Below are 27,376 nucleotides of genomic sequence, written 5' to 3'. Positions count from 1 at the left end.
ACGTGCGGCGACGCGCACACCCTTTCCAGCAGTGGCAAGCAAGCGGTTCCCGTCCGCCAGAAGCAGGCGTCCAGCTGGGGGCTGGAAATGACTGAAGCGGCGAAGGGCCTCCCGAGGCCGGTCAGAGATGCTCTGGAGTGCCGGGCCAGCAGCGCCGGCGAACAAATAGCTCGGGGCGGCACTTGAGCCGTTTCCATGGAGACCTGCCAGGAGATGGGGCTGCGACGCCTCCGGGCTGAAAACCCCGGCCGAGGCGGCGGAGAACCGCGCGGCCGCAGGCGTAGCGTCGCGTTCGCTGGGGTCTCGGCGCATTTCAATAAGGCAACGTACGCCCTCGAGGAGCAATGAAAAGAGAGGACCGTTACACTGGGCCGCCGGGCTTGACAGTGAGGGCTCGCGTTCAAGCTCCAGATATTTCCACAAGAGGATACGAATCGCAAGCTATGGCATCTGCACGCTGCACAATTCGGCGCCGAGATGCGCCCTCCCTCGCCGACTTCAGCCAAACTTCAGCGTAGACTGAAACTGGCCTTCCGCAGCAGTTGACTAAGATGGTGGAAATCAGAACTTGCGTATACCTAGCGAGTCTAGAGAAGTACCAATATTTCGGCAGATATATAGGAAAGGCACCTCAGCGTACTGATTTTCGTGCACATAATCCGCCGTCAGGAAATTGTGCATCGAATGCAGTCTCTCCGTTTCCGAGGTGGACTTCGCAGCGAAAGGTTATACAAAGAAAAGGCAGAAAAAGAATAGCCGATTCTCGTGATAGAAACCAGTTTAGGGGCAAGTAGAAGCCCTGCTCTGTCCGCACCTTCAAAGTATCATTAAAACGTTCGCTGGAGCCATTTTTCTACTACGCCGCGACTAAAGCACCGTCCGCGATGACACCACTGGGCGAAATTAATATTTCCCCGAAGGAAAACACTTCAGAGCCGGCATCCAGGCGGCGAGTGCACTTCATTCCGGCCCCGTTGCGTAAGATCCAGGGGCAGTTTCGGTGACCACTCGGGGTTAGCCCGCTGATAATTGGCCGCTTCGTGTCGGTGAAACAGGAGCGTATTAGCTCGTTGCCGACATTGATCCGGGAGGAACCGGGCTTGCACAAGGCCGGAATTTCGTCGAAGCTACCCACCGGTACTTCGCTGCCAGAAAACTGCAGAGCTCCGTCGAGTGGCTTTCACGGTACTGGCACGGAGCATGGATGCTGGGGCCCACGTTTATCCTTCTTCATTTATTTATTATTTTTTTTCGCTTCTGACCGTCCAGGAGGTCGTCCGCAGAACTTTTTGTAGCCTTCTTGAGAAACTACAGCTTCCATATCAGAATCTTCTGTACTGTATAGTTTTAAATTTCACGACCACCATATTTTTTTTCAAGCATTCCCAGCTGCTTTTCCACCGTGTCTCTTTTATCTGACCCGCTACTCTCAGCACAGTAGCAAGACGGCGGTTTTAAACCTGCGGGATAAAATCTCTGCTTCTCTCTCTCTCTCTCCTCAGTTTTAAACTCGCAGGATAAAATCTTGACTTCTCTCTTTACTCCCTCCCAGTCTCCCTTTTATGCTCCTTTGTTCGCTAGCAATCCGGAGCATTGAGCCTGCACAAAGGGCGAAGGCACAGCGCAGCGGTGCGTGTGAAATGTGCCACTGAAGACAAGCGCAAGAGAGAAAGAGAGAGCCCTATGAGTAGTCTGTACAGGTGAATTACAGGAGTGTACGAAAGAGAGGACACTGTTCGCCTGTCTCCTCACCATGCCCGCAAGAAACGACCGAAGCTTAGGTGACCGGGAGCGAACATCGGAATGTATCGGGCCGGACTCGTGTGAGTGCCAGCCTTGAGCCCGGCGACTGTCGAACGCCAGCACGCAACGAGCGGCTGTGCACACAAACGTGAATGGCGCCTTTCGACGACTCTTACATGCATTAAGGAGGCTCGCTCGTCGATAAAAGCTGCAGACGTCCGAGAGGGAATAGAAACCGCTTATCGGACACGATCCACGCTTCAATGTCACCAGCTCCGCGGACCGAATCCTTCCGGTTTTGATAAGGGCGGCAGCACGATGGGATTATGCGAACGCAGTATACGGTGGCCCTTGGCAGTTAACGACAGGCGATCAGAGGCGACTTCAGGATCCCACGGGGAACCGCCCGCCGAAAGCAGCAGAACGTACCGTACATACACGTGCGCCTCTGCAATGCGAAACGCACGCGGCCCTGCCGGCCGGAAAAGCAAAAACAGCAGAGTCCAGACAAGCAGCAGAATCGTGACAGAGCGGCGCTTACCTTCTCGAGCCATTCGGCAACGCTTCCCTCCAAACGCTCATCGCAGAAGCCCTGTCGTGCACTCGATGGCGTGGTTTCAACGGACGCTGGTCGCGGCCGCAGCAAGCAGAAAAAGAAAGGGGGAGCTTGCACTGCGCCTGCGGAGGCGCCCGATCCGAGAGAAGCGCCGCAGGGCTTGCGGCGACGGCCAGTCCGCCGGGCCAGAGGGGACACTTGTTTCGAGCCGCCCGGAAGCCGCATTCCGCCTTTTGAGGCACAATTTTCACTGAAAAGTTCTTTTCGCCCAGCGGGAGCCCCGGGGAAGGGGGCGTCGGAGGTCAGCCCCCCGCGTCTTCCGCCGATGACCACTTTCAGGCCTTTCGGGGCCATCTGGCTGGGGCAGCAGGGCGCCATCGCCGAGGGCCATGCACGTGCGGCGTGGATGCGTCGTGGACGGGTAGCGTGCGCGGTGCCGTCTCGCAGACCGATCGGCCAAAGAATGACCGAAATGCTGCGAACGTGGCTCACGAAGGCAGGCGGCTGATGTTCGTTCGGCACCACTGCGGCGTCATGCAGGTAAGGGAGGGTGAGCGCGGTGAAATGCGTGTATCCTTCACCTCTAAAGGCCAGTTCTATCGCATCGACAGGAGCTTTCACAGGGGCGTCGCCTCGGATCGACGCCTAGTTCTTAACCAAACGCCTCCGTTCGCGCGCCAACCTGATGAAGACAAAGAAAGAGTCAACTGGGGGGTATAATTGGCCGCGTTCAATTCCTAATGGCGCGTGGGAAACTCCATCGACCGCGTGTGCCGAAAAGTTAGACCCCGGGGATTCATTAATTTGAAGTCGGCGCAAAAGCAAGCGAGCAGAACACACCAGCGTAGGATCGGCCGACCACCATTATTCCGCCTGGTGCGGTCACGCTAGAGATCGTATTGCGGCATCGCGCGCACCCCATCCGCTTCGTGTGCTTTGACGTGTTCGTTCCTCGTGCTTCGAACACGCTTTTGGCCTGCGGGGCTCAGCTTGACTCTTCAACCCCCCAGTGCAGCATGGCAACGCTTTCTACTGCTCGAATAACACGAAGAAGGACACCCCAAAACACGCTGATCTGAAACGATCTGTACGCTGTATAATTAGGTTCTCACCGTTATCCGTGGCATCACATAACTTCGTCAGAAGAAACGTTCACAGAGCGCTAAACAAGTATATCTGCACTTGCCCCTAAAGGAGCACATAGGTGGCAAATTCGATCACGTTACACCGCGCGGAGAGCAAGATATGTACACGGTATACTGGAAATGTAATGGGCGTAGAATGAAGCAGGCAGCTGTAACTGGATTCGATCGAGGTCCTCATTCCTCTGAGAGGATGAAAAGATACATTGGACGGGCAAAGTAATTGACTGGCAGTCGCCGCGGAAGTAGCGCTATTCTTTCTCCTGTTCCCTTATCTCTGGAGGGCGGCCCGTTTTGCTTGTCCCCGCTACAGCGAGAGTACAATGCACCCTAGGCGTACATCGCGCTGCTTTGACCAGCATCTGCCGACAGCCGCAACGAGCGCGCGGAAGCTTCTAGGTCAAGGGGAGAGGCGGCGGCCTTTGCAGTGCCCCAAACGAATGAGATCCTCGCAGCCAGCAACACGGCGCGATAAGCATGGCGCTCATCTCGCCCCTCGGGCTCACCCGAGAAGGGAAAGAGACAAGTCTTGGCACGCTCAAAAGAACGCCGGCTGTATGTAAGCCCCCCCCCCCCCCCCCCCCCCCCTTCCCTCCTCCTTCCATTTCCCCTATCTCCTGCGTGCGTGACCCTTTGTTTCGGATTCCAAGTGCGACCGACCGTCCGCATAACTGTTCTGCAGCTCCTCATTTTGAGCACCGGGCAAAAAAGTAGCTGCGGTACAGCTTGTGGTTAAACCTGGAGTTACGCGAGAGCAATTTGCATGGCTACGCTTAGGTTCGGTTTGCAAGTAAAGACATGGCTTTTGCACATAGTAGTTTACTCTATGGTTTCAGCTTTATTTATGCCGTAGGAGAATCATTTCACGTATGAGCACCTCTTGTCTCTCGTCGTTGACCATTCTCACTCGGATGTAGAAGACTCCTAGTGGTATGACATCGTCTCTACGTCGAACTCCAGAGCACACCGCCGTCACAACGTTCGAACGAACCTTCTTTCCTAGCAGTTCGCTGTTGTCGTTCGCTTCTACCAACTACCGAGTTATCTGTCTTATTTTTTTTCCTTCTTCTTCCTTTCTTTCTTTCTTCTTCTTTGACTTCTTTCTTTCTTTCCTTCTTCTTTGACTTCTTTCTTTCCTTCTTCTTTTTCTTTTTCTTCGTCTCCAACGGTGCCACACCGACGGCTTGAAAACATACTACAGTGTAGCTTTCCCTACAAAAAAAAAAAAAAAAAAAAAAAAAAAAAAAAAAAAAAAAAAACGACGCCAGTCTGACATTATGACACTCCAGTGAAGAGTATCCGGAGATGACGACACAGGAAGCTGGCTTACGTGTACAGCTGCGGGCACTGCTGCTTACGCAGTTAGTGCCAATGTCATTATCTGATCACCTAACGCGAAGATATGGCTTCTAATGGAGGCTGAATGGCGTTGCGAGTCGACCTAAGTGTAACGTGGAAAGGCTTCACTGCTCTGAAAACCTGCACTGCTGCTAATGTCTTGTAACAAGCCCTGTTACACCGATCGCTCTACTATCGGGCCGGTGACGACGAGAGCTCCCTTGTGCCGCCGCCTCCAAGTAAATCGAAGTGTATACACATATCGCGCGGGATCAGAGAGCACAAATCTACAGCATTGCGCTGGTCTCCTCTTGTATAGCTTTTGCGATACAGTCTGGGCGGTCGTAGCAGACGAACCGATAGGGGGGCGAACTTTTATCGGCACTTGTGCAACCAAAGTCTCTTTCAAAGAGAGCGAGCCAATCAATTCCAGATGCGTGACTGAAATCTGGATCGAGCGGTCCATGCACGACCTCCGTCGGCCATCAATCCATTTTGGGAATTAGCGAAGAAAAAGCTGGGACAGGCCTGTTCTGTGCGTCTTCGTGGGCACTGTTTTGCGCCCTGCCACGATGAGTGATTGGGTAGGCGGGAATAAATCGAGACGGAATCGTCGGTTCCGTGGCACGGGGTCCCAGAGTCGTTCTCGCCTGCGATCGAAAACGGGCGCTGGACCTCCCCGCACGCTCGCTTTCTTTTGTAAAGGTCGCGCCAGCATCCCGGCTCGCTTCTTGGTTGTTTTTCGTCGAATGCATTTGGCGATTAGGAACAAGTAAGAGACAGCCACCGCGCTGCGCTGATGCATACCGATTTGTTCAGACTCTGCTTGGTATATATACTGCGAGCTGGCGAGCCGCCAGCAAACCAGAGGCTGATCGATGTCCGCGGGGATGCCCGATCGTATCGAGGTACGAACCCAGTGGCAGCGAGTCTCACGCGAAGTTGTCTTGCGAGAGACGGGGCCCACACCGCCATTTGCTGGCGGTAGCATTGGTTAGCGCTTGTCGTGCTGCCTCCCTCCACGTGGTTAGCGTTCTAGAAGGCTTCTAGAGCACTGCAACGCGGTCCAAGGCATTTGCGCCGCACTGACAGCTCACTGAATATGACCTGCTTCTGATCTTCCCAAACCGGGTCCAGGCAAATATCAATTGTGACCACTGAACAGTTTGGTATTGGCAGGAAGTTTAATGACACCGACAGAGGAGTCCTGAAAATTCAACACGATATAGCCGCCAGAAATTCGAGTGCTCGTTGGAGCTTTCATTTGAAGGTAGCAGACCTAAGCAGGACATCTAGCATGCGTGTACCCTAAATTCAAACAACGCTTCTTATTTTCCTATAGATTCCAAACAGACAGAGCGCGTCTCAATACGGATAAGCGAGATCATTGCCGATCATCTTTACAATCATGAAGGCAAAGCGCGTGTGGCAGACAATATACGTCAAGCGGCTATGAAAGTTGACGCCTGGCGGTCGAAAGCGGCACAGGAGCGGATGCATGGTCTCGACGCTGCACTGCCACTCTCGAGGACTGCGCCGCGGGATGGCAACTTGTGCGCGCGAAGAGTAAGGAGCCTACGTGGGGCGCCGCCGCCTGGCTTCTTAGCGAAGAGCGTGGGCCGATGCGCGTCCATCCACTCTCACTGCCCGCACTGACGCAATTCGAAGCGGCGGCACGGACGCAATTAGCGGGAGCGGTGCGTTAGAAACGGCGACCATCGCTTGTCGCGTTATAAATCAAAGGGCCTCCGGTACCGCTCACGGCGTCCACGATCGGGTCGAATGCCATGGCCCATTTTACGCACGTCGTCGGGGAGGAACAGGAAGATGGGAAAGGTGCCCGCACGGGCGGCACGGATCGGACACCGCAATCAGGGGAGCGCCAGAAGGCGCAGGTGGCGCCCGCAGCCCCCGTCAGCAACGGGGCTGTCGTTATTCTGTGCGGCCAGGAAGCAGCGCGCGGCACACGCTGGCCTCGAGGCTGCGGAGATGCAAAGCAGTTTAGAGCCCTCCAGGTGAAGCCCTGACTGGAGAGAGATGTGTGAGAAACAAAGAGCGACACAATGCGAGAGACGTAACGAGGAGGGAACACATCGGCGCGGTCTCGGTCGCATAGGTCAGCCGGAGAGCTCGAAAACAACTAGTCATGACCAGGCTCAAAACAATGGTGGTTTACGGTCCTTTTTTTTTTTTTTTTTTTTTTTTTGCTAGACGCACGAGACTTCTGAGATACGGCTGAAACCTCATGAAGTTGCTCATCTCTGTTCATCGTTGGATAAGGGTTCCCGATCCTCTGTAGTTATAGACATGTAGCTCTGCGAATCCTTTCTTTACTCGCCATAGAAGGCTGCAGTTGTGTAGCATACTGACAAATGTCTAATGTTCGTTCTGTCGCAGCAGGTGAAATGGCGAGTTTGATTTGTGGGAGCCCCATCAGGATAGGTTGAAACCTCGCGATGTTGCCCACCTCTGCGTAAGAGTTGCGTAGGAGTGCATTTATCGGCCCGAAGCGCACTCGCGCCTTTCTCCGCGGCGACAAAAGCGGGCGGAAACCGGAGAGCGGAGGAAGGAGCCCGGCGAAGAGCAGCTGGCCGCCTGCCTGGCAGCCGGCGCAGTAATACCTCGGGCGCACACCGCAATGAGGATCGCGGCCGCAAATGAGTCTCGTTTCTTTGATTGCCGCGGCACGTTTCGCTTGGAGCGTCGGCGGCGGGCGGGCACAGCACTGCCGGGGAGCTGGCCGCCCTTCGAGGCGCCGCAGAGATGTACCGTGGCAGTGGGGAAGACCCATGCAGGCGTCGTCGTCTCATAGAGACAGGATGGCATGCTGCGATGAGGGGAAATACCCGCCCAGCGTATGCATGCCTGCCAGAGTTGTACTTGGATTGGCAGAGGGGAATCTTCACGATGGCTCCACGTCTTGCCCTTTGACATAGGCGACGGTAGCACGCTCGAGTAACGTCACTGTGCGCTTGTGTATAAGTGCAGGAGGGGGGGGGGGGGGGCAATAATGAGCGGAGCAGCTATTGCCTGTTAACGTCCTCCCCGCGTTGCCCAATTGAAACTGGCAGCTCTGGTGTTTATGTAGTCTGGAAGTAGACGCTAGTGAGCTTTCTCATGGATGCATACTGTAATGTTTATTTACGTCCGGCAGTGAAGCCCTCATTGCAACTGGAACGGAGTAGCGTGCTCCGCTCACTTGTGTCCCCAGCTATGTAGTGAGGCGTTTATGACAGCCCAGAACTGTGCGCGCTTGAGGTTGTGTGTGCGTGCATGTGAGAGAGAAAGGGGGCGGTAGAGAAGTGACATTATCTCCCCCAAAAATCTTCGTAGCAGGTGACTCAAGTGTCAGAATATACTGCTGAAAAACAGTCCCTGTGGTCTGGGAACTTGTGACGCACCCTGAACATACAGAATGACTTTTCGAAGTCTCAACAGTTCTATATGTATGTATGTATATATATATATATATATATATATATATATATATATATATATATATAAAGCCACGTATGGTTACGTGGAGGTTGCCTTCGTTGAGTGTGTGAGTCTTTGTGTGTGTGTGTTGGGGAGGGGAGGCTCAGCGGACACGGGATAACGAGTTAGCAGTTATAAACATAAGCTAATCATCCGAAATTCATTCTTTTAATTTTTTTTTTACTTTGTGTCGCATGTTACAATCGAAGTCTTGATAACTGAATTTAGAGAACTGGCCAAAGTGCAATAGGTCTTAAGATATCCATCTCAAGTCTATGACTTTCCTTATAAATCTTCAAAGTTCTTTTCTTAAAAACAAACAGCTATATCATCCAAGGAAGCCCTTTGGTAATGGTAGAACGTTTTTAAGTATAAAAGTTGTCGTTGGAGCATAGTCGTACCATTCTACAACTGCCACATTAATACTCAGGTTGGCGATCCTCCACGATGGCTTCACGTCTCGCCTTTTGACAAAGGTTACGGAAAAGATTAAAAAAAAAAAAGAGAGAACAGATGAATCATGTTAACTCATAACCTAGCTGGTTAGCCAAATCCTTACAGTTAGCTTCTTAACAGTAAAGTTAGGGCGTTTGGTGGAATCGGAGATTTGTAGAGAGCCTTGAGTAATTGAAATGACAGCGTTTAGAATTCCGAAAACGCCATTTCGCTCGACGCCATTGCATCGGGGCCATCATCTGTCCACACCATGGTGGTCCACACAGAAATGTGCGCAAGTGTCGAACCGCTCGAGCCCCGAGGCGCCTGCAGAGGGCGAAATGGCCAGCACTAATTGAAAACTGAATGCTCAAAGAATTCTGCGCAGCAGCCCCCGTGGACGGCGCTCGAAGGCAGCGGATGACTAATCTTGCGCGAGTTGGACGCAGCGGCGGAAATGAGCCCAGCTGCGTCTCCTCAATGGCACCGCTGGGGCCGCGGCCAATTAGGCGGAGGACATTCTGAAAACAGCTGGAATCGATGTGCCTGGCACATGCATGGTCGCGCAACAGCGAAATGGTGCGTGCGGCCACGTCGGTGCATCCTTGGCTTGTTAGCAGTGACCCCACCTGCGCATGGCTGGCAACGCGAACGCGCTCTGATCGCGCATGCGCTTCACGTGTAGGACGGCAGAGTTTTGAAATGGAAGGTTAACAGCGCTCCAATCCTCTTTGCGGTGTTCGACGCAACGAAAAGGTGTGTTGCAGCAACAATGGCTGTATGTATGACGAGGTAGCTGGCTTCTATAGACCTCAAGGGAGTTTTCCAGGGACCACGTTGCAAACTTTAGTTTAGATTGCTTGAATCCTGGCACTAATATTATGTTTGCAACGAGAGGACCTTGTTACGTTTCATCCCGCTAAGAAAACTGACAGCTCGTCTAATTATGACAGTGAATCGGTGGCCCTTAAGCGTTTGCTTCTGTTCGTCATTAGCATAAGATTTTCCTTTCTGGTCATACGGCGGTAAAAGGTTGATACAAAAGGCGATGACGCACATACCCCGGCGTGCCGAGTCCGTACGTAAATTTTGATGGTGCAATGATGAGCTATTTTGGAACACCAAAAACATGCCCTGCAATGGTGCCGCATACCGTAACGGGACGCACGTTGTAATGTACACGATTTTCATAACGTGCGTATCTAGCTTAATGTCAAGGGTATACCATTAAAATGGAAACTAGCTAGGTATGTATACATATCAAAAATAAACAAGAGCAGTGCGCAGATAGAATGCTTTTGTTCGCATGTGCAAAATATTAAAACCATGCGTACCCCGAAAGGCGATGAAAATTCGAATCCATGCTCTGTCTCTATCTCTCGACAACTTGCCAGTTTCATCATTCATGCACTGCACATGGGGTCCAGCGCACCCCTCACTGAAAAGGCCCAGAGCGGTAGTGTGGTTTGTCGTCCTGACAGGAGGGTGAACGGCGGACGAAGCTAGACACAGCACGCATAGCGGAACACGTGGCATAAGGTCCTGCGACACTTCGTCTGTTAATTGAGCGCAGACTTTAGGTGTTTCTTTTTTCTTTTTTTTCTTTTTGCATGCGCCAGGTCGTTTAGCTTCAACTTCTGTGCGTCATTTTTTCTGCGCGCTTATGGGCGCACCGTATGCGTACAAGCTGCGAGGCAATGTAAAACTGGGTGCCGAATTTCATTGTCAACCGTGGATGGTGCGTATGCTTCGTGCACGTTACGCTGAAGTATACGGCGGCAGCAGTACATGCTTGTGCATGCATGACAAGAATGCTTCGAAACCTCCGTCTTCCATCCGTTGAAGCGGCATACACGCACCATTTTCTCCGTCATGGAAACTCCCCTGTCTTATATTGCCTCTGAGGCTACGGTAAATACCATATGAGCTGTTTTTGGCACTCGGGAGAAATGTAAAGTCTTGGTCAAAAGTCCTGAAGCCGAAAGAGTTTCGTTTAAGCCGCAAAATGAAGCCGTCACGCCATCATTAATGACCAAAAGGCATTTAAAATGCCGGGAAACGATTTATTACCACAGCCAGAAACTGTCTGATTGCATTTCACGGCAATTCATTCTTTCATGGCACCGTGACTGCTTCATTTTGCGGCTGAGACGAAAATCCTTTGGCTTCAGGACTTCTGACCACGATTGTATACATACGGTACTCCAGAATGACAGATTGCAGGGAAACGTTCTCCAAATGCAAAGAACCGATTTTTTTTCATGCAGATTCCCCCGTCTTGAGGGCGTTGGAAAAGACTCAGCTATAGGGGCCTCACCCCACCGCCAACGGCAGTGAAGCGATCCATGTCCAAGCACGAGCCCTACTCGGCAGAGAGAAGACGCGTGGTGACGTAACGCGCGCGAAGGTGCCGTTTCTGTGTCGGGCCTCGGAACGCAGACGGCGAGAGCTGACCCGACGGCAGGCATAGCCCGAACAACAGCCCCCCTATGGGAATACCTGCACTACGGTAGTGCAGCGAGACAGAACGGACGACTTAACAAAGTCCAATTCACAGATTGCGACACGAGAGATGCGACGAATGCAAGTGCGGTGTGAGTGGGCCAAAAGGCCAAGGGAGTTCAAACGGCGTCCGAAGCCTGATCTGTGAGACTGTGACTATATAAGGCCTCGTGTATATAAGGCCCACCACTCGCTCCACATGCGAAAAAACACATCCATCGTCTCAATGTGGTTTCTAAGCCCGCCACCGAGTCGCCCTAGTCGATGTGCTTATCTGGTTGTCCCCTCTCTGGTGTTACTTTCTTTCGCCCAATTAGGAAACACTAAAACCAGCGACGTTAAAGCGTTCGCATTGGAAAAGTGTTCAAACAGCTTATCGGAACACTACTTCTTCCCGTGAAATAAAACATGCACTTTAATAAATGCTCGTGAGGCCGGTTCTCTAATTAAACTCATAAAGCGTAATTAAGCCGGGCAATCACCTCATTATGCAAGGCACTAACTTGAGATTCGCAATTCTTTCACTGTGGCTACGACAGCGCACAGACAAGGTGAACAAAGCACATCTATAATTGTTATGAGACTGCAGTTTACAAACTGAAACGAAAAAAAGGAAATGCTTAATAAAATCCACGGACCGCGGCCTGCACTACTCCTGGACCACGTACACACGATGTGAAGCGCAAATGCCAACAGCACAGGCGCTTCTTTCATCTTTAATAGTCTGTCTAAACTGATCGAAAGTGTGCGCTGCGCCGAAGTTCACACTATACATACAAGTCTGGAACGCGACATTGCGGAATGAAAGGAGCCCGCGTTCGAGCGAAACGTTATACCGGTGTACGCTTTGTGCAGCTAATGGCGCGTAGAACGGTTGCACGCGCCCGCTTAGAACGAACAAGAGAAGAAAACAAAAATTTTTCGCGCCATGCGTCGATGATTTCTCGCTTCCGTTCGCGTGTGCAATTCGCGTTCCTTTCTCGTCGCAAATTGCGCGGCGCGCCCGAAAAGGAAGAGGCGCAACACACGGCGTACAGCGAGAAGAAAGAGAAAATGGGGGAGGGAGAGAAGAAACGCGCGAAAGGGTAGCTGTGTGCGGGCGCGCGACGCGGGAGACGGCTCTCTTCTCCCACCGTTTAATCCATTTCCAGATCGATGGCGGTTTAATCACCCGCGCGCGGAGCCTCGCAAAACACGCTTTGCAGTTTTGTGAGGCGTCCCCGACGATGCCGCAACCTCCCCTTTCTTTCTTTCTTTTTTTTTTTTTTTTTTTCGCCTGTCTACCATCCGGCTTCTTCCATTTCCGCGCTCGATCTTGTTCTGAGCGCCCGACACAGATGAAAACGGCCGCCGCTGCTCGGACAGGCTGAAATCGGTGCGTGGGAATGCGGCGCGCACTGGCGAGTGAAGCGCCTAGCAAGGACCACCGCGCGCACCGTCCTCCCTCTCAGCATGCATGGTTGCTCGTATTTATTCGGTGCTTTATCGCTCCCAACATGCGCCGGGTGGAGTTCGTGCAGCTCACCTCCGTGTTGAAGGTCGACTGCAACGTCGCCTGAGAAGCGATCGCCTAAACGAAAAAGAAAACTTATATTTCTGGCCTCGTAAAACTGAACAGCGGCGGCGTTCTGCGGTCCGACCTTCGCAAACGTGTAGCGTCTGACTAACAAAACTGTAACTCTTCTCCCATACTGCCAAACCACATGAGAATATGGCCTGCATGTCGACACGACAGTTGACGGCCAATATGTATGCATTCACGAAATAAACACAGCGCGAAGAAACAGGACACAGAAAGAAGACACGTACAAGACGGGACGGGCGCTCTTCGCGCTGTGTTTATCTCGTGATAGTTATGAACCAACTAGCCCAGACCAAGATCCTAATTGAAAGTATGCATTCTTCAAAATAAACAAGTATCTTACACAGGGGTGGAAGCAGGCTCAAGCATTTTGGAGCAGCTTTGGGAGCAGTAATAAAGCCATTTTGGAGCAGCTTTGGAGCAACGAAACAAGAGTTTTGGAGCATTTGAATTATATTTTGGAGCACGTTTCTAAGGTCAAACACCTTTGAAAATTGCAGTTTTGATGACTGCAGCACAACCTCGATCGTCTTGTCCATTTGTAGATATGGTGGGGGTCTACAGGGGTGAAAGCAGGATCGGGCATTTTGGAGCAGCTTTGGGATATAGAGAGATGGCGTTGAGGGGTAGCCTTTCCATCCTACATCTTACTTCACTGCCTGCTGCCAATAGTTCATCATTCTTTGCTTCAGCAATGCTGGAGCTCATTTTTAATATTTTGGCGATAAACCCCATATGCCTCTCCAACAATCTTGAGAAGCTTCCTAGTGATTCACAGCTTTGCCGTACCAACCCATAACGCTTCAAGTATGGTTTTGTCTGCCGTAGGCCTGGCAAGCTTGCCACTGACAAAGAGGCTCGATGGTGAAGTACCTGCTTGTTTTCACAGCAGAACCATTAGATAACTCTTGCAGATTTTGCAGCGGGACAAGTTTTCTTCCTAATGGCCCACAGTGGTTGGTGCTACCTGCTTCTTTTGCTGATTTCGCTTCTCTCCACTGGTGATTCAAAAGGCTAAGAGCGGGTGCTACGTCACATTTTTTTTTTGCAATTATCTCCAATAGCCGGTGGCTCATACTAAATTTACTTGCAAACAAATATTTATTACGCTCTAAGCTTCCTTCCCTTGCAAAAATTTCATTTGTATTAAGCCCAGTGCAAGATGCGTTATATCTTTGCCTCCGGTGCTGTGACATTGTTCCTATGTTCAGCTAAATTTGATGGTAGAACATCAAAACAGCCAGTTTGGAGCAGTTAAGGAGCAATATTGCATTTTGGAGCAGGATGGAGCAGGTATAGTGGTTTGGAGCAGAATGGAGCAATTGGAGCAGCACTTCCACCCCTGCTTACAATAGCCAGATCCATATCTATGCATACATATTGGCCTGGCTGTTGTAAAATGTTTGTTGATTTGAAGGAAACCTCTACATATTATTATTATTATTATTATTATTTGGGTTTAGAGTTGAATTTCTTAATACTCATGCTGTTAACATGTTTTCCTTTTTTTTGCTCTCGCTTGGGTGTAACGAGAAGCGTTGTTTGTTGCTATATCAACTGCCTTTTTTTGTAGTCCTGGCCTAACTGCCAGGCCCAGTCACTCAAGCCTATTGTTGGCTTTGATGGGCCTTAACCATGTTTATCATCTACAAAGTGACAATAAACATTATTATTATTATTATTATTATTATTATTATTATTATTATTATTATTATTATTATTATTATTATATTATTATTATTATTATTATTATTATATAATAAAATACATTCTCCAGAGGGTCAGGGATTCCACTAAACTGGTGTTCACTCCGCGCGCGTAAGTGGATAACGCTGCGCCATTTACTTGCCTCTCCTTCCCTGAATCTCAAGAGAGGGTTTAGATTGCGAATAAGACTAGACTGGAATTAAGGTTATCTTAACCACTTCGTACTGGCGGGCCCTGTATTGTAACTGTTTTCCTCTGCGCGAACTTTGTGGCAGAGAAGCTCAGTGGCTATATGGCACTCGGCTGCTAAATCCATATACGCGGGCTCAAATCCCGCGGACGCGGCGGCCACACTTAGGCGCATGGAGGCGAGATGCAAAAACGGCCAAGTGGTATACAGTGCCAGTGCCCATTAAAGATACCTAGGTGGCCGAAATTAATTCAGAGCCATCCAAAACAGCGTCGCTCATAGCTCAGGTGCACCTTTTGGACGTATGCTTTGCAAAAACGATGAGGAAAGCTATGCAATGTGCAGTGAACGACAATTCAAGACTTCCCCGGTAGATGAGCTTGTGAGGCTAACTGTCAATTCCACTTAACGGTAACAACCAGTGCAAGGAATGCAATATCCGTACCATAAACGTTTGTAAAGAAGGTGGTGCATCTACCCGCAGCCCAGAAACGAACATGTTGTGTTTATCGGCGCGTAAACAACTGAGGCTATCATGCGCCAAGCTCGAGGTTACAAACCACTTTGGTGTATTTACGAGTTCTGGGGCTGTACTGTGCGTACGATATTAGCTTCTCTTAAAAACCTAATAATGCAGGACAAGTTGACAAGGGCATTTTCACCTAAAACCAATGCCTGGTGAAAAGGAATGTGTTCGTTGTAGAACTTTGTGATTTTTTTTCCCCCCTTAGTGTTTCAAACTTTTTACATGAGTATAAGACATGGTTTACAGTGAGGTCGTCACTGCATACATCACATATGGGCTTGTCTTGTTTTGTGAGTAGGAAATTATGTGTAAGATGTGCGACATACAACCACTTCTATAAAACGGTCCTGGTGAGTACTTGATTTCCATTCTCCCAGCACAGGCTTTATCAAATGAAGTTTGTTATTTACTGCATAATTCCAAATGGACTGCCATTTATATTTTTGTTTACAAAGTGCTAACTTCATGCAATCTTTAAATTGTAAACGTACTTTCTTTATACGTTTCTCTTTAGTTTTAGCCGCACATGCATCTGCGCACTTATTCTCTTGGATTCCTTGACTTGGGACCCAACAGAGTTTTATGTTCAGTTCCCGTGCAGTGGCATTTGCTATGTTGTGTACGATATTGCCTATTAATGGCTTAGCTGCTTTTCTAGGGTGAAGGGCGGTGAGTACACTCAGGGAATCGGTGTAAATGGTACTGTTCTTCACATTCTCGTTTATTGCTGTTTCAACTGCTAAGGAGACAGCGTAACACACCGCAGTGAAAATGGAAGCACACTGAGGCAACCTTACAACTTTTTCTCTTATCTTCTACTATGACCCTGCCTGCATAAAATGCTGTTTTAGAACCATCAGTATAGAATGTTTTATATTTTTGTATTTTTCGTTGAGGACTAAGAACTCCTGTAGTAAGTGTTCATGTTGTGTTTGGTTTTTGTTGAATTTTTTAAAGTGTAAAGTCGAATACATTTTGGAAAGTGAGTATTAACGAGTGGCAACAACTACGCGCCGCGACTTGTGGTCAGCATAAGCAGCGCCACTTTCTGAAAATGATTACCGAGGCGAGGCAAGGTTCAGAAGCAGCAGAATATTGCGCAAAAGGCAAGCAATTTACATAGATGCACGAGCATCAAAAGGGAAGTAGTGAGGAAAAAAAACTGCGTAAGCGACGGTATATTATGAAAGCGAGATGACGAAGCAATGAAGCGGTTTGATGCATCACGGGTTTACTAGGTGCGGGCATGTCCCAGGCCTTATCAAGGTCATGCTCTTTATATATATATATATATATAGGCTTGCGAAAAAGACGTTCTTGGCAGCAGAAGAAATAAATAGCGAAGATCATTAACACTTCATTTATTCCTCGTCCACGTTTCGACCGGGGTCCTATATATATATATAATTTTCTAATCAGTCTCAAACTTGTCGGGCCGATATATGATAATATTAGCATTCATTGTTGCAATTACGTTGCTGTGTGCAGATATCGCGTCATTGCGAATACATGACTGAGAAAATCGTGCCTTGTATACACCAGCGTGTCTAGAAAAGCTCCGATGTGCTTTTTCCTGTCTGACAAAAATCTAGAGAGAGAGAGATAGAGAATAGGCAGGCGGGTTGGCTATCAGTGCGTTACGCGAGATCTGTTTGGCGGTGATGAATGTAATCTTCCCTTATCATTATTTTACTTTTTATTCCCTATACTCGTATACTGCGCTTGATGGCTGCAGCTACCGTTCGCGACGTCACTGCGTTCGAACCAGTTGGCGTGGTGCGGTGTTATACGCAGACGCACTTTAGCAGGACGTCTCGGAGTACCGAGGAGTGTAGCATGCGTCACGAACCCAGCGCACGCAAACACCCGTTCAGAGACAGCGTTGCAGAAAGACATGCCTTGATTCGCCAGGAGAACGTTCACTGAACCACACACCAAATCACCTTGTCCGAATTAGGAGTAATTTTCGGCATTGCGCATTAACTACGATCACCGATGGTGACATACGGTTGCCAATAGTTCCCCGCGTCAACGGTATTGACTTCACTTTTTGTTTCCTATGGGGAAGGCGCCACGCGAGGGCTCAGGTGCACGCCCCGAAAATCAGTCATGTGCGAAGCAGCGTCCTGTTTGGACCTGTGAAACCAAGCGGTTCCATATATACCATGTCCAGCAGGCTCACCGCCTTTTTGTGTTAAAAATATTTGTACGATACCGTAATATTTTGTGCTCATAATAATAAGTATGTAAAAGTAAAGCCCTCGTTGATTCTGGTTTCAGCTGCCCCCGTCAGAGACTCAACAAAGCGCCAAAAATCCACTGTGAGCCATTCAAAGCACGCGGTCGGGAGACCCACCAAATTTTCATTTCAGAAAGACCGCGCCTATATAGAGCGGCGGCGATCACGGCACGACATTGGTCGAAGACCCGGGCCGGCGCGCGTGCTAACGAGGCTGGGAAGAGCGCACCCAGAGCGGCCGCATGCCCCGCAGCATGATGGATGAGCGCAATTACTGGCCGACGCTGGCCAGCCTTTTCACACCTCGAGAGGAGAGGCGATCGGGGCTGTTGGGTGGGCGTCCCCGGGACGACTTGTAGGCGCTAGTCGCCCGTTTCCGGGCGGCGTCAGCACTTGACACGGAGATGAGGGGTCCAGCTCATTTGCTGCCCGAACAGCGGGTGCGCAAGGTCAACTGCTGACCGAGAGAGCAGCGAGTTTGTCATTGACAAATTTATGCGCGAGTTGCGGGATGAGACGTCTGCTGTGGGACGAACGTTGGCCCCGCAGAACTAGCGCTGACCTCTGCATGGTCTGAAATAAGTGGCCACACGGCAACATCGGATGCGCCGTCCATGCCTTCTATCTGAGATCATCGGGCGAATATCAATCTTGCAGGTTTTTGCGCACGCTTTTGAGACACTGCAAAAAAAAAAAAAAAGTAATAATAAAAAAAAAAACGACAGTGCGCGGGACACTACGCTTTACAACAGCGTTAGTCTCGCAAATGCTGGTAGCGAGGACGAGAGAGTCACCAGCTGGACGCGGAATCAAGGAACCGTTCAACACGTTGAGGTGGCGACTGATTCCTGCCTTCAGCATGCTGGGTCACGGATCTTAATGTATGACGGCGCACAGTCGGTGGTACATGGAGCGCATACAGGTGCATCACAAAGCGTCCTGAGTGCAAGTGCCAGACCTGATTGGGGCCTAAACGCCGTTTCAAATTAGACTCGAGGAACGGTTAACTTTGAGCGAGCCTTCCTTCTCGCCCGCGCGCCTTCCACATGCCATGAGTCACGGAACTTTAATAAAGCTCGCTACAGGCACGTGGTCGCGAAAACAAAGAATGCAGAGCAGTTTATATCCGGGTGCATTGTTTTCGGCCACCGGGGAATCCGCGCAACGGGTTCTCAAAATAGAGCGTGTCCTTGTCGGCCTTTCAAGGCGTGAGCAGCCGCGAACGATCGTGCGGCCATTTGGCTCTGCTCTGGGGCCAAGGGAGGGTGGCCGTTTTTGGGGCGAAAAGTGGTCCGAACAATGGGACAAATTGCCGCGGCGCTCTTATCAGTGCGGCGGGTGCCCCATCCCTCGACACCGCGGTTAGCTTAGCAGCTGTGGGTTGCTCTTGCTCCCTCGCAGTCCCCCCCATGCCCGCCCTGATTGCGCTCATTGTCTTCGGTGGGCTCGTTATATACGCGGTCGGCGCAGAACGCGATAGCGCCCCTCGCTCCGATCAGGCGCGAGTTTGTCGTGCTCTGAAAAGCACCATTACTGAAGATGTTCCGCGAGAAGGCGTGCGCTCATTTTTCACCGGAGGGAAGAAACTCGTCGTCACGCTTTTCAGCGAAACCACCGCTAATTATGTCGACGATAGCCCACACACCGGAGCCGTGCACGCGTCACGGCCCTCCTCCTTCCCTCGGGGGCAGGCCGTCATGCATGTCATGAAGCTAAAATACGACCACAAGCAGCGACGGCGCACACGATTTTCTCTGCATAGACGCTGACGTCAGGGCGGTTGAATAAAGAGATACCCAACAGCATCGACTTTTACTATAGGCACTGACCTTTTTAGACGGGTTAAAAATGCCGTTGGGGTTACTTCCCTACCCCGGGACAGCTTACAAAATTCGAGATCAGAGAAGCAATGGGTTATATAATAATGCAGCAAAATGTTCGAGAACTATAGTTATATATATGTTTGCAGATCGCAGGCTTCTCCCGAAGGGCACATGCGTACTTTGCTCTTCATTCTGACGGCCGTATATCACAAGCAAGACACATGGGGAAACAGATCAGTTCTCATGACTCTCCTCGAGGCTAAATAGTTATTCGTGAAATGAGCGCCCGCTTTTTTATGTGACACTTGTTTGCGCTGTGTCCTGATAGTGATGACAGGTAAGGGAATCTCTCGACAGAAGAGGGCCCTGTTTATGAAAAAAAGCACATGCGTACTATGCAGAAAGTATCTATAGAATTCATGCGACAGGAAACAATTGCCACGAACACAGTCTTTTGCTCTCACACTCGAATAATAACAGCGTATTTCAGTTCCTTCGAGTTATAGGTTTGTTGACATACACGTGGTTAAATAAGTTCGGAGTCATAAGCAAAGCGGACCAAGTCGACCAGTACATAGTCACGCAATCATGTTCAGAACGGCTGTCATAACTTTTGCCGCAGCTATCGCATAGCCAAAACAGTGGCGAAGCTATGATGCGGTCACCTAATAGGAATCGACCAACACCCGGCCAATTCTTTAATAGCACCGCGCGACCGTCGACTGCCCGGCACTGCTGAGCCGGAAGACTTGTAATGACAAAGCAAGCGAGGAGAATCAGGCTGTTCCGATTAGTGCGAAGCGGCCTTTATCCACAATCGGCGCCCGAGGAAGCTGCCACTATGTATTTTTTTATCCGCTGCATATCCTTCGGAATATCTGCAAATAACACATATTTGCAATAAAAGACTCAACATGTTCAATTACTATTTGAACTCGTTTATTTCAGAACTAATAATTGTTGAGACCCCGCCGGGGTGGCGCAGTGGTTACGGCGCTCGACTACTGTTCCCAAGGACGCGGGATCGAATCCCGGCCTCGGCGGCTGCTTTTCGGTGGAGGCGAAAAGCAAGGCGCCCGTGTGCTGTGCGATGTCAGTGCACGTTAAAGAACCCCAGGTGGTCGAAATTTCCGGAGTCCTCCACTACGGCGTCTCTCATAGCCTGAGTCGCTTTGGGACGTTAAACCCAACAAACCAACCAATAATTGTTGAGGATATTAAATATCCATACATTAATTAATTTCAAAAGCAATGCTTCCTGGATACAGTATCCGGAAACAAAACCGAGGACAAGTGTATAGTACTTGGAACGTTATAAGTTTGCTCCAATCAATCAAAGACTCGGACATGAAACTTAATTCAAGGGGTTGCCTCTGACGGAGCAGAACAGCCAAGCAGACGACACATCGTACGAGCAGCGTGATTCAGTCCCCATACTCCTTCCCTCTCCCGATTTCAGCTTGCTTCAGCTCGGCGCAGCCGCACCGGGCAGTCAACGGTCACGCGGTAGTGTTAAAGAATTGGCCGGGTGTACACTCGTTGCCAAAAGTTTCGAGTCCTCGAGCCATGCCATGTGGCTCGTGCATCACCAGCGTCTCAAACCTCTAACGGTGACAATATACGCGGCTTAAAAGAAAACTCCTTGGGCTCCTTACTTTTCACCAAGGGTGTACGCGTCAATTGTGCGTGTCTTGCTTAGTTTCTTTGTCTTATTTCGAGTCTGTTATTACTTTGTTTCTTCTTCTGAAACGTTTGGTTCTACGCCTAGCGAGGTTTCAGTCGTCGCGACGTAGTGACTATATATGTATATAAGACACTCAACGCGCAGGCATTCATAAGTAAGTGGCAAGCATTCAACCGCGGTCACAGAGTCAGAATTCTGATTTGAAAAGCCTTGAAACATCTTTCTAGAACTTATTTAATTATTTGTTTGTCCTCTGCCTGAGGTGTTGTCACTGCCATCAAAGAATCCACAGCACTCTGGGAAGTAATACTGCAAAGTAAAAGTTTCAAACTGGGCTAATTGGTTTTGATCATGGTGTTTCATTTTCGCGCTCTTGAACAACTTGGCACAACACAAAACGATGAAGCGTACTGTTGCGCCAAGTTTTCGTCTAAGTGTTTAGTCGAAGCCTTTCAAGAGTTCGAAAATGACACACTGTAAAACTTCACACGCTCCTTTTATAGCCGTTATTTTTTTTTTTCTTCGACAGTGTACAGAGGAAAGCGCCTTTCTTAGTACAAGTAATGAAGATTATAATGGCAGTACAGTTGTGCTGACGTGACAAGAGCTGCTGTGGGGTTTTCCTGGCCACAAAAGGTGACGGAGAAGTAAAAAATAAACGTAGGGAAAGAGCGACAGACGCGGTCTTCAGGGTCTCTTCGGAATTTACGACACGACACCGGGAGTAGTGGGTGCAATGCAGGGTAACGCTTAGGAACTGCGGATCGCAACAAGCCTTCATTCTCGAGGAACCATGCTCTCCGGTGAACTCCGGCGGCCTCAGTGGTGGACGGCGCCAGCCACGTCATCGCGGCCCAGCCGAAGAGAACCGTCCCTCAAAAGGAACCGCTTACAAGATTCTCGGTGGCGCAGTGAAACGACCATCAGGCTGGGCTCCTCGAGCTCTTGATGGGCGTTGATGCGCCCTCCGCCTCTCGGCTCTTTAATGCACGCTGCCGACTTCCGACAGAATCGCCAAAAGCATTAAGAGGAAGTAAGGCGCAGTGCGGCGGCCGCGCTTCAGCCCTTCGCCCGCGGCATTTCACCTCGGACACGTGTGAAGATGACGGCCTCTTGGCGGAAAACTCATCGCTGAAACCGTGGGCTGGGCGTCCGAAGGACACTAAATAAGCGCAGCGTAATTAGAACTGTCAATCAAGCTTAAATAGAGTCACGGCTAACAAGAAATAAAGAAACGGAGAAGAGAAAAGAAAGGTCGCCGCATCTATTTTACGCTGCGTCCATGAATAACGACGCTCCCCACAAGAACTCAGCGGCGAGCGCCCTGGGGAGTATTTCAGATGAAGTTGCGGCTAAAAATCTTATTGCCAGAATCTTTTTTGTTTCTAATGAAGCTAATTGCACCTCCGTGCGACCACGACCTGCTTGTCAAGGGACATTAACGCGAAGAGTGGTCTACGAGCTGTGGCTTTGAAAAAGAAAAAAAGCCCTTTCTGACACTTTGCTTTCGAACATTTCACGGCGCTTGTTGAGAGTTTATGTGCTAGCGTGCAGGTATGCCCACTGCAAAAGAAATCACCATCTGTGTCCTAGGCTCTTTCGATGAGAATTGCGGGACAGGTTGCGATATAGGAAATTCGTTGACGTCTCGGGGAACGTGTTCTAAAAGAACAAAAGGAGTCAGGATAGTGCTTTTTTTTTTTTTTCTCTTTGAGGTACCGTAGCGACCTGATTAGGCTGCAAGGTGCGCCTTAATGGAAGGTTCCTGATTAAGTCAGACAACCAAAAGTTGTTTGACGTGCGCTGGCATCCCACAGCACACAGACTTCGTTGCGTTTCACCTCCACCAAAACATTGCCGCCGCGTTCGGGACTGAACCCTCGGCCTTGCATGGGGTCAGCAGACGAACGCTGAAGCCACTGAGCAGGCTGCGCAAGATAGCGAAGAAGCGACTCATATGCGCACGCATCATGCAAAGCCCGCGCAGATCAAATTACGCCAAAGTGCTCACCTTCGCTATTCTCCACTTTGCCTTCAGGCCGTCAAGCGTATACTTGCATGTGGCCTGGCGTGCACATGCTGCAGTGCATGGGCACCGGAGTCGAGTTACAGAGAAAGCTTTGCGGCGTGGTGGCGTTGATCAGTTATCAAAGTTAACGTGAAAGACTGCGGGTAACTTCGAGGAGGACAGGCGTCGTTTTCTGACTGGATACATAGTAACCTGCATGCATGTAGACAAAAGTTATTTTTATTTAAAGTCCTCCGAGGCAAAACGAAAGGCGTGTACTTCTACCATCATGGAAGTGGTCATAAAAGAACTGATGCCGAGCTCTGCGTAATCCTTTCATGTTTTCTATTATTTTTTGCCATCATCTGCTGACTTATTCTTTTTTTTTCCTTTTACAAAGTTGCCAACAGAGCGAGAGAACTGTTTCCGGTAGACGAGGCTATAGTATCCTGTGCTCGATCGCTTTAAGTACACTTTGTTATTTTTTATTGTAAATGACACCGCAGACTATCGAGTTTGGCGACACGCGATGCCGTACTAAAATTCTCGTCAAGCAGGTTTGCATTGTGGGCCACCGTGTGTTCGCGTGCAGTCACGCAAGCTGCCGCGACGTTATACCAAACCTACTTAGTGTTCGCACTAACGCAAAACCGTGTTTCCGTCTCACGATTACTCGGTTCGGCTACCGGGCGTGTTCGTGCTAGTTGCGAAGCGCGTTTTCTAGCCGTTCAACTTACTACGAGTGTTCTAAAATGTTAAGGTAATTAGAAAATGACTAAACTTTTGATGGTACGCTCGAGAGCAAAGTGTATATCGCGAGAGCTTTAACAAAGCCACACCGCCGGCCACGTGCACTTCCACGGAGAAAGGGACCGGAACGTCTTGATCCGCAAATACGTCAGATTTCTCATTCCGATGCGTAGTGCTCCATATCATAAGAAAAAAAAAAACAGCGAAATATTAGCCCTGCGAAGCAGTTTAGTCCAACCTCGAGAGATAAGCGCCGCTTTGAGCTCCCGACAGTGTGCGGCCGAAAATGTGGCTTTTCTCTGCCCGCGTGTATTGAAAGGTCTGGCAATGAATTATATCCCCTCGGAGCTTGCGAAAATGAAGTTTCACCCATCGCTGATGACAGGCCCGAAAGGACGTATTTTTTGTTTTTCCGCTACAAAGGAAAGGAAACAATGGAGCATACATCAATAACGGCGCCGCGTAACGACAATTGAGTTTCTAGTAAACTACGGAAGAAGTGTTCTCGGCCGACTCAGCTGCGGTCCAGCCAGCATCCCATTGGCAAGCCAACGCTTCTCGCATTACTACGACCGCCGAGTTTGGTCAACGGCACTGCTCTTTTCACTATGTGAATTCGCTATGTGGAAGCGCGAACTGGGCTGCGCAGGCTTTCTATACAAACCGCACAAAATCCAACTGTTAGTAACTAAGCAAGGTCTGATTGTTGGGGCCGCTGTTTGCCGTTTATTGGGAAAGGCATCGGCATTTCGATTGAACGTGCATCAGGCTTGACTGTGACAGCGTTAGCAAGGGTCTGCTACGGAATGTAATTAAGCAATTAAGTTGTGAATTTATTTTCACTGCAGTCTCAAAGAGATGCGACAAACGAGTCATAATTTTCATTAGTAGGAGGACATAATCGGGCGACGTGATCAGCTATCAATACTCTTGAACGTTTCATTGCTGTGTACCGCATGTTCCCTACGGATGCTATTATATGACACATGTTCGACGGACATGCGCAGATTGTATAGCGTTTTTTATTTTGTCTGTTTATTTGCCACTCTAAGAGTGCCGTTACCGTTCCTACACCTGACTGATCATGCGCACGGTCGGTACATGCGCACAGCCATGCACACGACAGCAACGGTGGAACGTTTTAGCAAAGTGTTGCCACGAGCCATCTACGCCTCGTAGCGTAGATGGCTACGAGGCGTCAGGTGTAGGCGCACCAGAACCCTCGGGTTGATCTGCGCGTACGCTATTGACGGTATGCCATATACGGCAGCAATAACGCTACGCTAAGAAAGTGCGCCAACAGCTGTCGTATGCATTCCCGAAGCATGTAAACTCACCGGCTACATTCATACGTTTTCCAAAAGCAGATTGTCGAAAAGAGGCTTCCATTTGTCTAGATCTTTCCATTTCAACATTTGTACGTAAACGGCGACCAATTTTTCATGTTTGCAGCTGTGCGTCAAAGACGTGAATGGTTCGCAGTGCTGTGCATGTTTACCTTTCCATCCCCTGCCTTTTGATGCGTTACAGCTTGCAAATATGCACCAACGAGCCCCGGTATAGGCTCACAGCCGCTCACTCTCAGAATAAAGGGGAGGGACAACGTTTCTCAGTTACAGCAAGCAAGTGTAGCGGCACTGCGTGTTGTGCAAATGGACGCGCTGCAACCAGCGTAAAATAACCAGGACTTTTTTTTTTGTATGAAAATTTGCAGCCCTGGAAAGAAACATGACTACATGTTCATTTCATAAACTACCAAATATATTAATGCACTTTACACCACGGCTTTGTATATGCACACGTGCTTCTGTGGATTGCTGCGCTTGTCCGTGAGGAATAATTCTGCCAGCTTACAAGGCCTCTGATGGGGAACACAAGTGGCTCGGTAACTACGCTGCCAGGAAACTTTTTAGTACCTGATCGGCAACCAGTGTAACGGTCTAAAGGAATTAACGAGTTAGTGTCGCTCAAAACTGTGTGAAATTAATTGACTCGGGTCATCCACCACGTGATACGCCGCGTACTGCTGGTTGGTTCATAAACACTTGTTGACAACTGTCGATATCCCATGGCCACCATGTTGTCATAACATCTACTGCACACGGCCGATGGCCTGTGGTGATAAGATGATTGATGCGCGCCAGTTACGACTCCTTTTCTCACACAAATGCCCCACTGAGAAGACAGAACATAGATGTTCGATCCAAGCAACCAGTCATTCAACACCGGGTAGAGAGTGTCAGTACATCGCGTAACATAGTAGCCAAGTCTGTAACAGCCAGCTTATGGTTAAAGCACGCTGACAGGCAAATACAAGAATGCGCTCATTTGCTGGTCGACGGCTGACCTGAACAGCAAAAGTCTTCACGGCATAGCTTTGTCCCTGAAATGCACTTCATTAATTTTGAAGTGTCTGAATTCAGATGCAGTACACCGTGCAATTGAGGGGGCGTGTCGCCCAAGTAACGTTGTCGTAAATACCGTAGGCGCATCTGCTCTACAATTTTTTGTTGCTCTTTCTTAACTCGTAGTTTTCCTCCATTCTTTTCTTTTTATTATTATTTCACTGCAACGGCCTCATGGAAGGGACATTACTGATAAATGTGTTAGTATTCCCAATTAATCACGTATAGCAGTAAGTACAATACGATCGCATAGTCTACGACAGCTGTCATCGCAGTACCGCGCTTATCGCGGGAGCGCACCACGACACGCGGTGACATCAGGCGGGCTACACGTGACCGAGCGGGAGCAAAGCAGCTTTGCTCCCGCTTGGTGTCGGCGGCATTCTCACCTGGCGACGGAGAAGCGTCCCGCGTAGACGGGACTCGACGCCGGCGGCGGCTGTCCGGCGGCGCGAGCCACGGCCATGGCGCCGTTCACGTCGCGCTTGCGGCCGGCCCCGCTGGCGGCAGGCGACAGGTCGAGCGTCTCGGCGCCGTGTTCACCGGTGCTCGCCGTGGCGCTGGGCGAAGTACGGCGGCGCTCGGCGCGCACCGCGCTGCCGCTCCGGGGCCGCTCGGCGGCGCCGTCGCGGCCCCCGGCCGCCAACGGCAGTTCGGCCCGCCGGGGAAACAGCACAGCTTCCCACGGTGTCCAGCGGCCCTCGTTGCACACTTGCACGCTGAGGGGTTCGCGCACGCGCTCCGGCAAGGTCCACGGCGCCGCCGGGGCGAAGCAAAGCGCGGGCTCCACCGTTGAGGCCGACGAACACGGGGCTGTCGGTCACACGCCGGCGGAGGGCCGGGGCTCGCGCGCTCCTCCGCTAATCCGCTGGGCCACTGCACGGGAGCGACTGGTCCGTACTGCCGGCCGTCCGAGCAGGACTGGCGCGCGGGCGGTGCCGCCGCTCCCCCTCGGGAGACTCCTCCCCCGACGCCCACCGCCGCGCGCACCACCTCGCGGGCACGTGGCGCGCCGCCACGTGCGCCCTTCCGGGGTACGGCCTTCGCAGGCCTCCTCTTCGGAGCGGGCAGGGCCCCCAAGACTCCTTCGTCCGTCTCTTTCTTTCACGTGCGCTCCAGAGGTCAAACGGTACACTCGCGGCAAATGTGGCCATCATACCCGTGACAGCAGCTCTTAAGGATACACAGACACGTAGCTGTAGTACATACCTACTACCGCAAAACCTCGATGCGATAGACCTCATGCGGTTATAGTGGACTACGTCTCCA

General features: G+C 50.3%; 1 protein-coding gene across 2 annotated transcripts in view; it reads right to left on the bottom strand.

Moving 5' to 3' along the window:
- The window catches only part of twz (BTB/POZ domain-containing protein twz), a 79,085-nt gene extending 52,381 nt beyond the window's left edge, over positions 1 to 26,704 (bottom strand). Inside the window, exon 1 of one of the 2 annotated variants that reach the window (XM_084590432.1) lies at positions 26,497 to 26,704. In XM_084590432.1, coding sequence (XP_084446558.1) covers positions 26,497 to 26,573 — 77 coding nt within the window. In that variant the 5' untranslated portion in view covers positions 26,574 to 26,704. Of the gene's footprint in view, positions 1 to 2,284; positions 2,562 to 26,496 lie in introns of those variants that run through there. The other variant, XM_084590433.1, reaches the window with a different exon arrangement.
- Between the last annotated feature and the right edge of the window lie 672 nt (positions 26,705 to 27,376).

This window comes from Amblyomma maculatum, chromosome 1, assembly GCF_055883805.1.
Source record: "Amblyomma maculatum isolate TAMU_Amacu chromosome 1, ASM5588380v1, whole genome shotgun sequence".
Lineage (NCBI taxonomy): Eukaryota > Metazoa > Arthropoda > Arachnida > Ixodida > Ixodidae > Amblyomma > Amblyomma maculatum.
The sequence above is the reverse complement of the archived record's forward strand: the minus strand, read 5'-3'. Positions and strand labels throughout refer to the sequence as shown.